The following is a 17296-nucleotide window of genomic DNA, read 5'->3' as shown; positions in this document are numbered from 1 at the left end:
GAAGTAGATTAGAAGTAGATTACATTAGTCAACATGGTTTTCTTTTTGCTACTTTTTTTTTCTCCAGTACAGACATTTAAAATGTTAAATTTCAGCCACCAGAAATATTAGATTCTTAGAGATAAGGGTTCAGGTGTTTATAGATCTATGCACAGCTCTTCTTGTGTCATGCAGAAATACCTGGCTTTGTGTAAGAGTGTTGGTATTCCTGCTTATTATGATCTCATGCTTAATTAATGGGGGAAAAGACCTTTTTTTTTATTGTGAAATAGTTTCAGATTACAGAAAATTATAAAAATAATACATAGAAATCCCAAATATCCTTTATTCAAATTCTACAAATGTTGGCCATCTCTGTTTTATTTTTTTCTCTTTTTCTGTAAGTGTGTGTATTTATGTGTATATTTCTTAAACACTTGAAAGCACCTTGCAGACTTGACAACTCTTTTTTAAAAAATTTTTTTGGTACTGGGGATTGAACCCCAGGGTTGCTTTAACCACTGAGCCACATCTGCAGCCCTTTTTTATATTTTATTTTGAGACAGGATCTTGGTAAGTTGCTCAGGACCTCGGTAAGTTGTTGAGACTGACTTTGAACCCATGATTCTCCTGCCTCAAACTCCCAAGCTGCTGGAATTATAGGCATCTACCACCCTGCCTGGCAGACTTGACAACTCTTTACCTATAAATATGTTAGCTTTTTCCTACAAGGACGTTCTTTTACGTAATTATAGTGCATTTTTCAAAACCAAGAAATTAACATTGGTACAATACTGTTATTAGGTCTGTAAACTGTATTCAAATGTTGCCAGTTGGTGTTGCCACTCATTTTATTTTTAATTGATTAATTGGTTGATTAATTTTTTAGTGCTGGGGATTGAACTCAGGGACACTCTACTGCAGGCTATATTCCCAGTCCTTTTTTTTGGTACTAGAAATTGAATGTAGGGGTGCTTAACAGTGAGCCACTTCCCAGCCCTTTTTTGTATTTTATTTAGAGACAAGGTCTTTCTGAGTTTCTTAGGGCCTTGCTAAGTTGCCGAGGCTGGCTTTGAACTCTCAGTCCTCCTTCGCCACTGGGATGTACAGGTGTTGCACTACCATGCCCAGCTCCTAGTCCTTTTTACTTTTTATTTTGAAACTGTGTCTTGCTAAGTTGTGGAGGCTAGCCTTGAATTTGTGATTTTCCTACTTCAGCCTCCTTAGTAGCTGGGGTTATAGTTGTGTTACCATACTCAGCTAGTTTGAATTTTAAGAAAAATATTTAATGGTTCATTTTCATTTGATTATAGCCTCTGTCGCTGTGGAAATACTTCCCTGTGCCATTACCTACAGTCCTTATGGAAGTTGCCCCTTCGAGCCTTCAACACAGGTAAGGAGCATTTGAGATGGTGCCAATCTTCTCTGTATCTCAGTGTGCTCAATTGTAAATTGGAATAAACACAGGGTTGTTGTTAGAATTAACAGTCTGTGAAGTGTGTAGTATGCTTGGCACATAGTCATTACTGAAGCATTGGCTACTGTACTTCATCATTGTTATTGGCTGCATAATACACTGTATCCTTTGTTGTTGGACATTTGTTTCTAGTCTTTTTCTACCATAGAGAATCGTATAGTAACATATCTTTGTGTATCTTCAGAATAAATTGCTAAATGTCGAATTGCTCAGTCTAGAGGTTTGTGTATTTTACATTTTGGTATTTAGGCCAAATTGCTCTTCAAAGAGGGTAGTCCCAGTTAACACTCACATAAGCAAGCAATGGAATCCAGCAGAAAGCATTCAGTAGAGTATGACAACTCAATCATGACTGCTGGCTCAGTGTGGAGAGTACAACAGTTCTCTTGTCCCAAGCAATTCAGAGAGAGGAAAAAAGGTATTTTCTTGCTTTTTGACAAGTCTTTTTGGTCAGAGGTACAGTATTTAGTTGCTGTGTTTGTACGGATTTATTAGGAATAATAAAGACAATGGAACAGATTAATGGCATCCATACTTGCTCATTTTAAAAAAGAAACCAGCACCAACCATTGAAATGTGATTTTCTTCCATCTGGAAGTCAAAGGCAGTAAGAATTTGCTTTTTGGTTTACATAGATTGTAGTTGATTCAATTCTTGAGTTCTTTGATTTTTCTATTGTATATATTTAAGGTATACAAAATGATTACCTTGATATATACAGTGAAGTAATTACTATAGTCAAGCAAATTAATATACCCATCCTCTCATATAGTTCATTTATTCATTTCCTTCTTCAGTATCTTGGCAAATTACCAGTATATAATATAATATTATTAACTATAGTCCTCATGTTGTACATTAGATCTCTAGTCTTACTTAACCTATTTAACCGCAACTTTGTACTTTTTGACCTACATTTTCCTGTGCCTACCCCCAAATACCTTTTTATTTATTTTTATTTTTGTGACACTGGGGATTGAACCTAGGGCCTTGCACATGCCACTAAGCTACGTCCCTGCCCTTCAACCAGTTATTTATTTATTTATTAATTTTCAACATTTTTTTATTGGTGCATTATAGTTGTACATAATGATGGGATTTGTTATAATATTCATACATGTACACAATATAACAATATAATTTGACCAATATCAATATCCCTTTCTCCTCACCTCTCACCTCTAGTCCACTACTGAGCCTCCTTTTGATTTTTTTGGGGGGGGTACTGGGAATTGAACTCAGGGGTACTCGGCTACTGAGTCACATCCCCAGCCCTATTTTGTATCTTATTTAGAGACAGGGTCTCTCTGAGTTGCTTATTGTCTGTCTTTTGCTAAGACTGGCTTTGAACTCATGATCCTCCTGCCTCAACCTCCTGAGCTGCTGAGATTACAGGTGTGTGCCACTACGTCCAGTTCCTTCTGATTTTTATTTATTTATTTATTTTTTTATTTTTTGTTTTTTTTTTGGGGTGCTTACAAGGCAAGCACTCTACCGACTGAGCTATCTCCCCAGCCCCCCTTCTGATTTTTAAAAAATTTGTTCTTTTTAGGTATACACAACAACAGAATGTGTTTTTTGGCTACTGGGAATTGAACCCAGAGGTACTTAACCACTGAGCCACATCCCCAATCTTTTTTAATATTTTATTTAGAAACGGTCTCACTGAGTTGCTTAAGGCCTCGCTAAATTGCTGAGGCTGGCTTTGAACTTGCGATCCTCCTGCCTTAGCCGCCTGAGCCACTGGGATCATAGGCATGTCACCATACCTGGCTAACAGAATGTTTTTTTTGTTTTTTTTTTTTAATTTAGTTTTTTAGTTTTAATTGTTATTTTATTTATTTATGTGGTTCTGAGGATCAAGACCAGTGCTGAGGCAAGTGTTCACAACTGAGCTACAACCCCAGCCCCTTTTTGTTTTTTTGGTGGTGCTGGGAATTGAACCCAGGGCCTTTTGCATGTGAGGAAGGCACTCTACCAACTGAGCTATATCCCCGGCCCAGAATGTATTTTTTAATTTTTTTTTTAGTTGTAGATGAATACAATACCTTTATTTTATTTATTTATTATATGTGGTGATGAGGATGGAACCCAGTGCCTCACACTTGCTAGGCAAGTGCTCTTCCACTGAGGAGTATAACTTTCCATTCTTGTGGATGTACAGGATTTGGAGTTATACTGGTTGTATATTCATATATGAACATAGGAAAGTTATGTCTGATTCATTCTACTTTCTTATTCCCATTCCCCCTCACTCCCTTTGATTTTAATGAGATCTGTCTTCACCTTTCTTTTCCTTTTTCTTCTTCATCTTCTGTATATAAGAGAAAATCTAGACCCTTGGCCTTCTGATCCAATCACCTTTTTAGAGTCCATATATAAGATTGTATAGTCTTTTTCTTTCTGTGTCTGGCTTGTGTCACTCAATGTAATATCCTCTAGGTTTATCCATCTTATCACAATAGCAGATTTTCCTTTCTTTTTTTTTTTTTTTTTTTTTTTCTTTTTTTTCTTTTTTTTGTGCCAGTGATTAAACCCAGAGGCACTTAACCACTTAGCTACATCCCCAGTCCTTTTTATTTTTTATTTTGAGACAGGGTCTTGCTAAGTTGCTGAAGCCAGCTCTGATAATGGACTCCTCCTGCTTCAGTCTTCCAAGGCACTGGGATTACAGGCATGCACTAACTTCCTTTTTTTTTTCTTTTTGTAAGACAAAATAATATTCCATTATGTATTGAAATTTAAAAAACCCAACTCTATTGAGACATAATTCATATACCATATGCCTTTTTAAATTTGTATTTCAGTGATATATTCAGTTATACAAACATCACCACTTGCCCATTCCCCCTGTACCCATAAAAGACCTATTAAGCTGCCTTGCTCTATTCTTCCTTCTCCAGACTTTGGTAAGCACTAGCATACTTTATGTCTACAAATTTTTCCTGTTCTGAACATTTCACATAAACAAATTGTACAGTATGCAGCCATTTTGTTTCATGGCACTGGGGATGCTCATGAGTACCCTATTACTATTATTATACCCTGTTATGCCCAGGGGTGCTCAATTATTGAGCTACATCCCTAGCCTTTTATTTATTTATTTTTTTTTATTATTATTTTTTTTATTTTGAGACAGGATCTTGCTAAGTTACACAGGCTGACCTTGAACTTGTAATCCTCTTGCCTCAGCCTCCTGAGTTGCTGGAATTAGAGGCATGTGCCACCATGCCAGGTTAATACTTGGGATCCTCCGGCCTCAGCCTCCCAAGTTGTGGGGATCATGTTTGACTTAATATGGAGATATGTATGGCTGGTTTCTTTCACATGTTTTTAAAGAATTTTTTTAAAATATATTTTTAGATGTTGATAGACGTTTATTTTATTGATTTATTTCTATGTTGTGCTGAGGATCGAACCCAGTGCCTCACACATGCTAGGCAAGCACTCTACCACTGAGCCACAACCTCAGCCCTCTTTCATGTGTTTTTAAGGTTCATGCTGTAGCATGTGTCATTACTTCATTCCTTTTTATTTGTAAATGATATTCCATTGTATGGCTGTGCCACGTTTTATTTCTGTTTGTTCATCAGTTGATGGGCATTTTTTTTTTTTCCATTTGGCTATTATGAATAGCACTGCTAAATGAACATTTATGTACAAGTTTTTATATGATTGTGTGTTTTCACTTTTGTTAGGCATACATCTAAGAGTGGGCTTGCTGGGTCGTATGGTAACTTTTTTTTCTTCTTTTTGCTGTGCTGTGGATTGAACTGGAAACTTCATGTTTAACATTTTGAGAAACTGCCAAATTGGTTTTCAAAGTGGCTCTCCCTTTTACATTTACACCAATGGTGTTTGAGCGTTCTAGTTTCTCCACATCCTTTCCAATATTTATTTTTAAAATTATAGTTATCTTGGTGTGAAGTGTGTCTTGTTTGGTTTTTATTTGTATTTCCCTGATTGCTAATGATGTTATCTTGGTTTGCTAGGGCTTCTGTGCAAAATGCTGCAAACAGCAAAAATACATTGTCTTGCAGCTGTAGAAGCTAAAAGTGTAAGATTAAATGTCAGCAAGGTTGCTACCTTGAGGGCTGTGAGGGAGAATCTGTTCCATGCATCTTGCCTAACTTGTGATTTGCTGGCTGTTTTCAATGTTCTTTGCTTGTCCATCACTCTGATCTCTGCCTTCTTCTTTGTTCTCCCTGTGTATATGTCTGTTTCCAAAACTCCCCAGCTGTATGAGGTACCATTCATATTGAATTCAGACCTACCCTGACAACCTCACTTGTAACTTGATAACCTTTATAAAGACCCTATATCCAAGTAAGATTACATTCTGAGGTACTAGGGGATAGGACTTTAGCATATAAATTTTGGTGAGTCATAATTCAACCCTAAGCAGTTGTTGAACATATTTTCTTGTGCTTATTGACCATTCATAAATCTTCTTTGGTGAAATGTCTGTTTAAATCCTGTATGCATTTTTAAACTGGGTTGTATTTTTTGTGTGTATGTGGTGCTGGGCATCAAATCCAGGACCTTGCACATTCCAGGCAAATACTTTATACTGGGTTACTTCCCCAGCCCCAGGTTATTTATTTATTTTTTTAATTGAGTTGTAAGAACTTATGAGATTTGTATTTCAGAATACCTGTGCCTGATCAGAATTGGGCCTAGATTGTAAAAGCAAGATCAGAGAGCCCTGGATAAGAGTCCTGGACCTACTCTTGGCCAGCTCAGTAACCTTGATTAGTTCCTGGACCTCTTTGAGATTCAGTGTTTTCATCTTATATTCTGTGACTGTAGTGCATTGTTGTTTCACAAGAACAATGCCTGTCTTTTACTAATTGATATACTTTAGAGACAGAAGAGTCTCAGTATTGATGCAGGGTTGTTACCTACCTGTCAGATCTCTTATGAGTTCAGTCAGCTTTACTGAGTGAAGCCTTTTGAAATGCATTGACTTCCTGGCCTTCTAGTGTGTGCTGTGTTTGCATGACTCTTCCCTATTCCTGTTTCCCAGTCTCAAAATTTTCCTGTTTTTTTTTTTTTGTTACAGATACCAGGAAAATTCACACTGCCACTGCCCGAACATTATTCCGGTTGCGCCCCTTGCCCATTCTGTTAGCAACCGGTGGCGGTTATGCAGGGTACCGGCAGTATGAGAAGTACAGGGAACGAGAGCTGGAGAAACTGGGACTGGAGATTCCACCCAAACTTGCTGGTCACTGGGAGGTAGGAATAAGGTGGGACCACATACAGGTCTCATCCAGCACAGCTGTCTGTTGCTTTCTAAATTGCCCCAAAGTTGAAATATTTGAACAAGTCAGATTTGCTTTTGTTGGATCTTATGTCTCCAGTGGGTTTTGGCAAAATATAGGAGTCCTGCCTTTGGTGTCATGTCTGGTTTCTTTTTTATCTGTGCCCTACTCCTACTTTCTTCAAGGGCCTGGTAGAAATTTTCTGCAGTTGAAATCTTCAGTGTTCATACCTTACATTGATGCTGACATCCTGACTCTTCTACTGTTTTTTCCTTTCTTGGTCAGAGGAGGGTGAACTTTTGTGATGTGGATTAGTTGTCATCAGGAACCAGACTGAAATCATTAAATTCCATTATTATTATTATTGCTCAGAATGCTCCCCACCAATCATACTCACACAAGAGGAATAATCTGCACTGTTGTCGATTCTTATGTCCTATATAATGAGCTGTGTTATTTTTCTGTGCTTCCTGTGGCTTATAATAATGCCTGACTCAGAGCAGACACTCTAATATTGAAATTCAACATAAAGGTATAAGTTTAAAAATTTCTTCTCTGCATTCTTAATTTAACAAAAGAAAAATCTAAAATATCAAAGACTCAGTGATAGGTTCCAATATTGTGGACAAAAGAGGGGGTAAAAATTGAAACTTTCTGGTATTTGGAAGGGAATAGTGCATTTGGATCTTCTCTTGACCTACTTCATATTGTTGTTCCAGTTCCACTGAATCCAGTCAAATAGGATTTAACAGTGACAGGATGTCAGAATTCTGATGCCAAGTCCCATTCCTACATGCTCCTTTGTAGCCACATGCAATCGAACATGTCACTTTCTGTCTGGTTCTCTTTGTCTTTAACTGTAAAAGAACAGATTGGATTGGAACGTGACTCTGAGGTTCCCTCCAGCTCTAACACAGGTCCTCTAGAAATCTTTTTTTTCCAGGTATGGTGGCATGTACCTGTAATCCCAGACTTGGGATGTTGAAGCAGGAGGATTGCAAGTTTGAGGTGAACCTCAGCAATTTAGCAAGACCCTCAGCAACTTAGTGAAGCCCTGTCTCAAAATAAAAAAAATAAAAAGGTCTGGGGATGCTCAGTGGTACAAGGCACCTGGGTTTAATCACCAGTAAATCCATTCTCCCCTACCCTGCCGCCCACCACTGCCACAAAATAAAAAAAAGGAAATTTTTGTTGCCATTGGCATTGCCTGCTACACAATGGACTTCCTTCTAAAATTTTCTTTTGGAGTTTGGCTTTGAACATTTTTCTCCAAAATAGAATTCAGTGTAAGAATTTCACTTCTGTTTTGTTGGGGAGGGTTACCCGTGGGCACTTAACCACTGAGCTACATCCCAACCTTTTTTTAAAAATTTGTTTTTGTCGCTTAGGACCTTGCTAAGTTTCTGAGGCTGGTCTCAAACTTGTGATCTTCCTGCCTCAGCCCTTTAAATCTCTGGGATTATAGGCATGTACCACCACACCCAGTTCACTTGTGTTTTTAAATCCTGTGAAACTATGTATGACTTAGTCAGCTGGCCATGCAGATTCATATTGTGGCAGTTACACTAGGAGTTATCTGTCTGTACTTCTCTCCCTTTGCCCATTGGTCTGTTCTTATAACCTTGAACTTTATAATAACTACCTCAGATTAAAAGAAGAAAGTTTTCTGGTAGTATATCACAAAGTGTGAGTCAGACTTTCAAAATGTACTGCCCTGTCTCCTCTAAGCTTGGCAGTTTCCTCCCTAAGTATATCATTCTCCATTAGACTAATAAAGCAATTGTAAGCGTAAACATGGGTAGCACAACACTATGATTGTGTGATACCACGCAAATGTTAGGCTCAAGCTGGTCTCTTTGACCCCGGCATTTATCATGTTGACTCATCCTGTGATGAGCTTGTGTGCTTTCAGGAAATTCCCATTCATTTCAAAGGAATTCCAAGAAAATCTTAATTTGGAAGCAGCCTGCTTCCAAAAATCTTAAGAGCCCAGTACCAGTAGATTTTTAGCATCTACTGTTTGTATAATTGGGGTTGCTGCCATACTAAGTTTATATGCAAAAGATAATTATTTGGGGCTGGGTTGTGGCTCAGTGGTTAAGAGTGCTTGCCTAGCATGTGTGAGGCACTGGGTTCGATTCTCAGCACCACATATAAATAAATAAAAGTCCATCAACAACTACAAAAAAAAAAAAAAAAAGCTGGTTATCTCATAAGGTCTAAGGTTGGACAGTGACAGGATACTCTGGGGTGGAGAGGCCTCATGCAGTGTGAGGTCTCAAACCCCATCTATTAGTAAAGAACTAGTGTTAAATTAGATATTATTCCTTTGGTTGAGTAACATGGCCATAGGACCACTCCTAGATTTTAAAGTAAGACTCTAGCTTTTTATTTTGGAAAAAGGGAATGGTCTGGACTCAAAATTGACTTTATAAGATTTTAAGAGAGGCAGCAGGTTGAGAAGGAGGAACCTTAATTGGCAGTTGTGGGTTGAGTCCTAGTCTCCTCCCTACCCCATCTAATCACTGTCATTGTAAATGAAAAATAAGAAAGAGAGCCTACAGAGTGGGAGAAAATCTTTTCTACACAGACTTCAGATAGATCACTAATCTCCAAAATTTATAAAGAACTTAAAAAACTTTACACCAAAAATACAAAGAACCCAATCAATAAATGGGCTAAGGAAACTGGGAGGACACTTTACAGAAGAAAATATATAGGTGATCAACAAATATATAAAAAAGTACTCATCATCTCTAGTAATTAGAGAAATGCAAATTAAAACCACCCTAAGATTTCATCTAATTCCAATTAGAATGGCTCTTATCAAAAACACAAGCAATAATAAGTGTTGGTGTGGATATGGGGTAAAAGGCACACTCATACATTGCTGGTGGAGTTGCAGATTGGTGCAGTTACTCTGGAAAGCACTATGGAGATTCCTTAGAAAATATGAAATGGATCCACCATTTGTCCTAGCTATCCCACTCCTCAGTTTATACCCAAAGGACTTAAAATCAGCATACTACAGTGATGCAGCCACATCAATGTTCATAGTTGCTCAATTCACAATAGCTAGATTGTGGAACCAACCTAGGTGCCCTTCCACTGATAAATGGATAAAGAAACTGTGATATATATACACAATGGAATATTACTCAGTCATAAAGAAGAATAAAATCATGGCATTTGCTGGTAAATGAATGGAGTAGGAGAATATCATGCTAAATGAAATAAGCCAAGCCCCAAAACCAAAGGCTGAATGTTTTCTCTGATAAGTGGATGATGACACATAATGGGGGGTAGGAGGGGAGCAAGAGTGGAGGAAGGAGAGACTGTATAGAGGGAAAGGAGGGGTGGGGGGGAAATAACAATGAATCAAACATCATTACCCTATGTAAATGTATGATTACGCAAATGGTATCATGTTACTCCATGTACAAACAAACATGTATCCCATTTGTTTACAATAAAAATAAATTAAAATTTAAAAAAATTAAATGAGTCATCACATTAAAAAAAAAGAGATTTTCCAGATCTAACTGACCATCAGTCATTAAGGAATTTTAAAAATAATGAATTCTATAATCTCATCTCTGGAGGTTTACAAAGTGTAGACAAGCCTCCAAATCTCTGATCTGGTGGTGTATGTGTTTTGCGGCATTAGGGAGTAAGCCCAGGGATGCTTTACTACTTGTTATGGGGTGCACCTTAATAGACCAATCACCACTAAGAAGTCCAAATTTGAGAGTCTTTATTAAGCCGGCCAGCTGACTATTTCACACAGTGCCCCCAAAATGGCTATTGGGATAACAGCGCCAACCACAGGGTTGTGGGGGTTTTTATACCAAAAATCACATCATAAGTGTCTATTGCTATGATTTGAAATTACAGACTAACATCATGAGATCATCAACAGAGGGAGAAGTGAATCACCTAGGTACAAACTAAAGAATGGTTACTAACAACCACACAATTACCGTTTACATGGTACATTTGTTAGGAGCAATAGGGATCAAAAGAGAGCAATTTTTTATTACATAAGAATTATCATTTTGCATTGTTAAACATGTCACACTAAGTAACTGATGATGGGTATAGAGGCAGGGTGTTCCCATGGGAGAAGCTTGTTTCCTACATAACATGGAGTCTCAGAGCAAAATGGAGTCTGTTTAGTCATTTCCCTTACAGTCTGGCGTATAACATTCTCATGAAGCCAGATCTGTCAATCCATCACACACTGAGTTCCACCCCACTTCCCCCGCCCCCTTTGAGATACGGCCTTGATATATTGCTGAGGTTGGCCTCAAATTTGTGATTCTCCTTCCTCAGCCTCCCTGGTTGCTGGGATGACAGCAGTGTGCCACTGTACCAGGCTTAATGTTTATTTTGAATGAAATTGTTTTTAAAACTGCAAAGTACACATATAAAAATTCAAATAGGTAAAGAAGAGCTTGTTTACTAATGCCATTCTGTCTCCAGAGCAAGCAAGCATTTTTAACATTTCCTCCATATTTCTGTTAAACCTCTCCCTTTTTTTTTGTTAAAGTTGATTTAATCTTTTTAAAATGATCCTTACCAGACTAGGGATATAGGTCAGTGGTAGAGCATTTGCCTAGCATGAGTAAGACCCTGAGTTTAATCCATAGCACTATAAGAAAAAGAAAAATTATTAAGATACTATTTATATGCAGTAAATACCCCGCTCCCTGCCCCAATTCTTGGACTTGAACTTAGGGGTGCCCTGCCATTGAGCTACATCCCAAGCCCTTTTTATTTTTTATTTTAGATACAGAGTATTGCTAAATTGCCCAGATTGGCCTTGAACCTGCCATCACCCTGTCTTAGTCTTCTGAGTGTCTGGGATTACAGGAATGCCATCATGCTCCACATAAATATACCTTTTTAAAGCATATAGTTCAGTGGTTTTTGATAAATGTGTATACCTGTAGAGACACCGCTACATTCAAGATATGTGCCCCTTTGCAATCAGTGTTTACTCATGGTTTCAGGCAATCACTAATCTACTTTCTGTCACAGGAGATTACAATTTTATATATATGAAATCATACAGTAAACTGTTGTACTTGGTTTATTTCACTGAGAAAAATGTTTTGGAGATCCATGTTATTGCATATATTGAATATTCATTCCTTCTTAGTGCTGAGTAGTGTAGATGCTCCTTGACTTTTGATGAAATTGCATCTTCATAAAGCTATCAGAACTAAAAATAAAAATGCATTTAATGCTCCTAATCTACTGAGCATCATAATTTAGCAACACAGTACACTATAGATTATCAGTTGTTACTTAAGATTTCATGACTGACTAGGACTTGCAATTTGATGCCACTGCCCAGTATCTTGAGATTGTTATAATATATATCATTAGATCAGGAAAAAAATCATTCAAAATATGAAAGTATGGTTTTTACTGAATGCATGAGTAACACTTTTGAACCATTGTAAAGTCAGATCATCATAACTTGGGACCTTCTGTATTTTGTTGGTCAGATACACCACAAATTAATTAGTTAATTAATTAATTAATTTTGGAGACAGGGTTTCACAAAGTTGCTTAGCATCTCAGTAAATGCTGAGACTGGCCTTGAAGTATTTGGAATCCTCCTGCCTCTGCCTTCCAAATGGCCGGGATTACAGGTGTGCGCTACCATGCCCAGCTTCTACAAATTATTTTTAATCCTTCATGTTGCTGGATATTTAGATTAGTTGCAGCTTTTACCTATTATATATACAGTAAAGTTAGTGTGAACATTTGTCTATAAGTCTTTGAATACTTGTTAAATTTGTTTTCATTTCTCTTATGTTGCCTAAAAGTAAAAAAATTGGGTCATATAAGTGTGTGTGTGTGTGTGTGTGTGTGTGTGTGTGTGTGTGTGTGTGTATACATTTTTTTTTTTTTTTGCAGTGCTGGGGATTGAACCAAGGGCCTTGTGCTTGCAAGGCAAGCACTCTACCAACTGAGCTATATCCCCAGCCCCATAAGTGTATATTTAACTTCATAAGAAATTGCCAAACTTGTGAAAGTAATTGTACCATTTTGCATTCCCATTAGCAATATATTAGAATTCTGCGATCTTGCTAGTCTAATTCACTTACGAGTTATATTAGATTTTAAGTAGAAATTTCATTGTAGATACTCTGTTTTTCATTGGAAGTCTCAAATTGTTCTCTTTTATGACTTCTGTTTTTCTCTTTATGATCATTTTCCATTAAATTTTTTAACATATCATGCCTATTTATATAACTCTCAAACATCCTTTTCTCACAATGTCCCCATCTTCTGTCAATTCTGGGTCCATTTCTATTGACTTTCCCCGTTAGTCTCCACCCCAGTGTTGGGGATTAAACCCAGGGTCTTGCACATGCTAGGCAAGCACTCTGCCACTAAGCCAAATCCCCAACCCTACTAACTAGTCACTCCCCCACACTCCTGGTTATCTGTCATATTTTTTCTTTCTTATAATATCTAATAATTTTGATTCAGTGCTTTATAAATTGTGAGATTTTTATTTTTGAATATTGAGGTTTTTTTTCCTTCAGGGTGTTGGACTTTGTTCTGACAATCAATTAATTTATTTGTGTAGCATTTTGATCCTTTTAAAGCTCCATTAGGATAGATTTAGAGTAGTCTTTACTTTGGACTAGTTTGGCCTGCTACTAAGGACCCTTCTGGATCTCTACTAAGTGAGCATTCAGTAAGGACTTTGCATTCCAACTGGTTGAAATGCAAATGTTTCCTGGTCCAGTGTGAGCTTGGGAGATTGTAAGGTTTATAGTGCTCTAGGTATTTTTTCAGCATCGTGGAATTTAACCCTATGTACACATGGCTTCATCAGGAACTTCCCTTGCAAATTTATGGATATAACTGTCTCTGCATAACTCCTTCCTTTCTGATTCCCTAAATTAAATAATCCAACTCTTTATGTGAAGACACCTGGGTTTTATTACCAACTTGCAGGAATCATTTCAACAGGAACTGATGGGGGATCTCTTTTTTTTTTTGGGTGCTGGGGATCCAACCCAGGGCCTTGTGCTTACAAGGCAAGCACTCTACCGACTGAGCTATCTCCCCAGCCCCGGATCTTTTAATTAAGTATTGGGAATGATTGCTTATAGAAGCTGTTACCACCTAGTTAAGGATCATCTACCCCTATATCCTATAGTCATAAGACACCATTTTGGCCTCCTGACCCTGTGCTTTGAAATTCCGTAGGCCAAGGTTGAATTATGCATACTGCAGACATGCAGGAAGTCCTTCATCATGTGACCTTGATTTGGTGCTGATAGTTTTTCCTTGCTCACTGAACAAGCGTCAAGATGCCAGGAGGACAGGGAAGACACAGCTTTGTGCCCAGAGAACATACTAACATGAATCGTAGGATTGGGGACCATGAAAATGATGACTGATAATCCCTAAGAGAGTAAAGCTAGGGGTGAAAAACCTGGGAACCTCTCTCCCTTGCCTCACTTCTACTGCTTACTGTTAGTCTTTATTGCCTCTATCCTATGGGAATCGGTGTCTCTTTGTCCATTTGTCCCTCTATCTCTTCCTTCTTCTCATTACCTTCTCCTGTCACTTTGCCATTTGTTCTGTCTAATGGCATTCCCTCTTGCCCTCCATAGAAACCATTCCAAAATATTTTGGCGAAATTTACCTACCAGAGTTTTGGGGATACTTCTTTCTCTTTGCCAATGCTATCTCTTCTTTTCAACACCCCATCCTCATCCCCTTGGTGAAATATACTATCATAGCTCTAGCTGTTGTAACAAAATACTACACTAGGTGGGTTAAACAACAGAAATTTATTTTCTTACAGTTTGGAGGCTGGCAATCCAATATCAGGGTGCTAGCATAGTTGGGCTCCAGTAAGAACTTACTTCCTGGCTTACAGATTGTTGCTTCCTGTGTCCTCTCACAGTGGAGGGCAGGGTTTGCGAGGAGACAGCACTCTCAGGCTCTCTGGTGTCTCTCTTTTAAAGGCACTTAATTCTATCATGAGGAGCCCAACCTCACAACTTAATCAAACTTTTGGAGGCCCCATTTTTTTTTTTTAATTTTTATTTTTACAGTCTGCATTTTGATTCATTGTACACGAATGGGGTACACCCTTTCATTTCTCTGGTTGTACACAATGTAGATGCGCACCATTCATGTAACCATACATATAAATAGGGTAATACTGTCTGTCTCAGTCTACTATCCTTCCCTTTCCCACCCCCTTCCACCTCATTTTCCTCTATACCATCCAAAGTGCCTCCATTCTCCCCCCCCCCCCCCCCCCCCGCCAACTCCTCCCTTGTTATGTGTCATCATCCACTTATCAGAGAAAACATTCAGCCTTTGGTTTTTGGGCTTGACTTATTTCACTTAGCATGATATTCTCCTACTCCATTCATTTACCAGCAAATGCCATGATTTTATTCTTCTTTTGACTGAGTAATATTCCATTGTGTATATATATCACAGTTTCTTTATCCATTCATCAATTGAAGGGCACCTAGGTTGGTTCCACAATATAGCTATTGTGAATTGAGCAGCTATGAACATTGATGTGGTGCATCACTGTAGTATGCTGATTTTAAGTCCTTTGAGTATAAACTGAGGAGTGGGATGGCTGGGTCAAATGGTGGGTCCATTTCATGTTTTCTAAGGAATCTCCATAATGCTTTCCAGAGTAACCGCACCAATTTGCAACTCCACCAGCAATGTATGAGTGTGAGGCCCCATCTTTAAGTGTACAATCTTTTAAGTGTACGATCTTTAAGTGTACAATTCAGTGACATTAAGTATATTTACAGTGTTTTGCAGCCATTACTACTATTCACTTCTAGGACTTTTTCATCATCCCAATCAGAAATTCTGTACCCATTAAATAATACTCCCCATTCTCCTGTTCCCCTAACCCCTGGTGACTATTATTCTATTTTTAGTCACTGTGAACTTGCCTGTTCTAGGTATCTCATGTAAGTGGAATCATACAATATTTTTCCTTTTGTTTCTAGCTTCTTTCACTTAGCATAATATTTTCAAGTTTCATCCTTGTTCATCTGTGGATAATCTTATATCAGAATTTCATTCCTTTTTCTGTGTTGAATATATATACCACATTAAATTTATCCATTCATCTGGATATTAGTTAATGGATTGGTAGTAGTTAATGAATTGGGCTTTTTTGCCTTTTGAGTTTTGGAAATGATGCTTCTGTGAAAACTGGTATACAAGTATCTGCTTAGGTCCCTGCTTTCAATTCTTTTGAGTTGTTGCTAGATCATATGATAATTCTGTTTAACTTGTCGAGGAATGGCAGAACTTTTCCACAGCATCTTTACCATTTTACATTCCTACCAGCAATGCATAAAGTTTCCAATTTTATATATTTGAATGAGTTTTTGATAATAGTTATCCTCAGGGATATGAAGTGATATCTAATTGTTCATTATTTGCATTTTCCTCATGATTGATGATGTTGAGCATTATTTCACATGCTCATTGGCTATTTATATACACTCGCTCCCCTCTTTTAACTTTCAGAAATTGCACTTGTAGTCAACTGTGATCTAAAAATTAAGCAATTCCAGGGCTGGGAATATAGCTCAGTTGGTAGAGTACTTGCAAGCACAAGGCCCTAGGTTCAATCCCCAGTACTGAAAAAAAAAAAAAAAAAAAATTAGGCAATTCCAGAAATAAACAATTCAGGTTTTAAATAACTTTCACTATAATATAATGATATAATTGTCCTGTTTTATTATTAGTTATTGCTGGTAATCTCTTCTTTTCCTAACTTACAAGTTAAACTTTTATCATAGGTTTGCAGTTATAAGAAAAAAAATTGTCAGGGTATGTTGTTTCACACCTGTAATCTCAGCTATTTGGCAGACTGAGGCAGGAGGATTGCAAATTTGAGGCCAGCTTGAGCAACTTAGTGAGAGCCTATCTCAAAATAGAATTAAAAAGGGCTGGAGATGTAGCTCAGTGGTGAAGTGCCCCCCAATTTACTCCCTGATACTGTAAGAAACAAAACAAAGTATAAACTTGGTATATATAGGGTTTGATACTCCCCTTGGTTTTAGACATTGTTGGGGAAGGATTTTGGAATGCGTCTCCTACATATCTTCTTTGGAGAAGTGTCTGTTCAAGTCCTTTGCACATTTTTTTTTTTTGTTCCAATTAGTTATACATGACAGCAGAATGAATTTCAATTCATCGTACACAAAGCACAAATAAAAGCACAACTTTTATTTTTCCAGTTGTACATGATGTCATCATACCATTCACGCAGTCATACATGTACCTACGATAATGATGTCAGTCTGTTTCCACCATCTTTCCCACTCCCATGCCTCCTCCTTTCACTCTCATCTGCCCAATGCAAAGTTCCTCTATTCTTCCCTTGCCCTATGCCACATTATGTATCATCATCCACATATCAGAGAAATCATTTGACCTTTGGTTCTTTGGGCTTGGCTTATTTCGCTTAGCATGATATTCTCCAACTCCATCAATTTACCTGCAAATACCATAAATTTTATTCTTCTTTATGACTGCCTAATAT

The 17296-nt window shown here is 37.7% G+C and overlaps 1 protein-coding gene across 4 annotated transcripts in view; it reads left to right on the top strand.

Annotated features, from left to right (window-relative positions):
* The window catches only part of PISD (phosphatidylserine decarboxylase), a 49954-nt gene that overhangs the window by 7019 nt on the left and 25639 nt on the right, over positions 1 to 17296 (top strand). For 2 of the 4 annotated variants that reach the window (XM_079149726.1, XM_079149720.1), the window contains exons 2-3: positions 1293 to 1372; positions 6519 to 6705. In XM_079149726.1, the coding sequence (XP_079005852.1) occupies positions 1293 to 1372; positions 6519 to 6705 (267 nt within the window). Of the gene's footprint in view, positions 1 to 1292; positions 1373 to 6518; positions 6706 to 17296 lie in introns of those variants that run through there. The other 2 variants (XM_079149723.1, XM_079149724.1) reach the window with 1 other exon arrangement.

Source organism: Sciurus vulgaris (genome assembly GCF_902686455.1).
Source record: "Sciurus vulgaris genome assembly, chromosome: 8".
Taxonomy (NCBI): domain Eukaryota; kingdom Metazoa; phylum Chordata; class Mammalia; order Rodentia; family Sciuridae; genus Sciurus; species Sciurus vulgaris.
The sequence above is the reverse complement of the archived record's forward strand: the minus strand, read 5'-3'. Positions and strand labels throughout refer to the sequence as shown.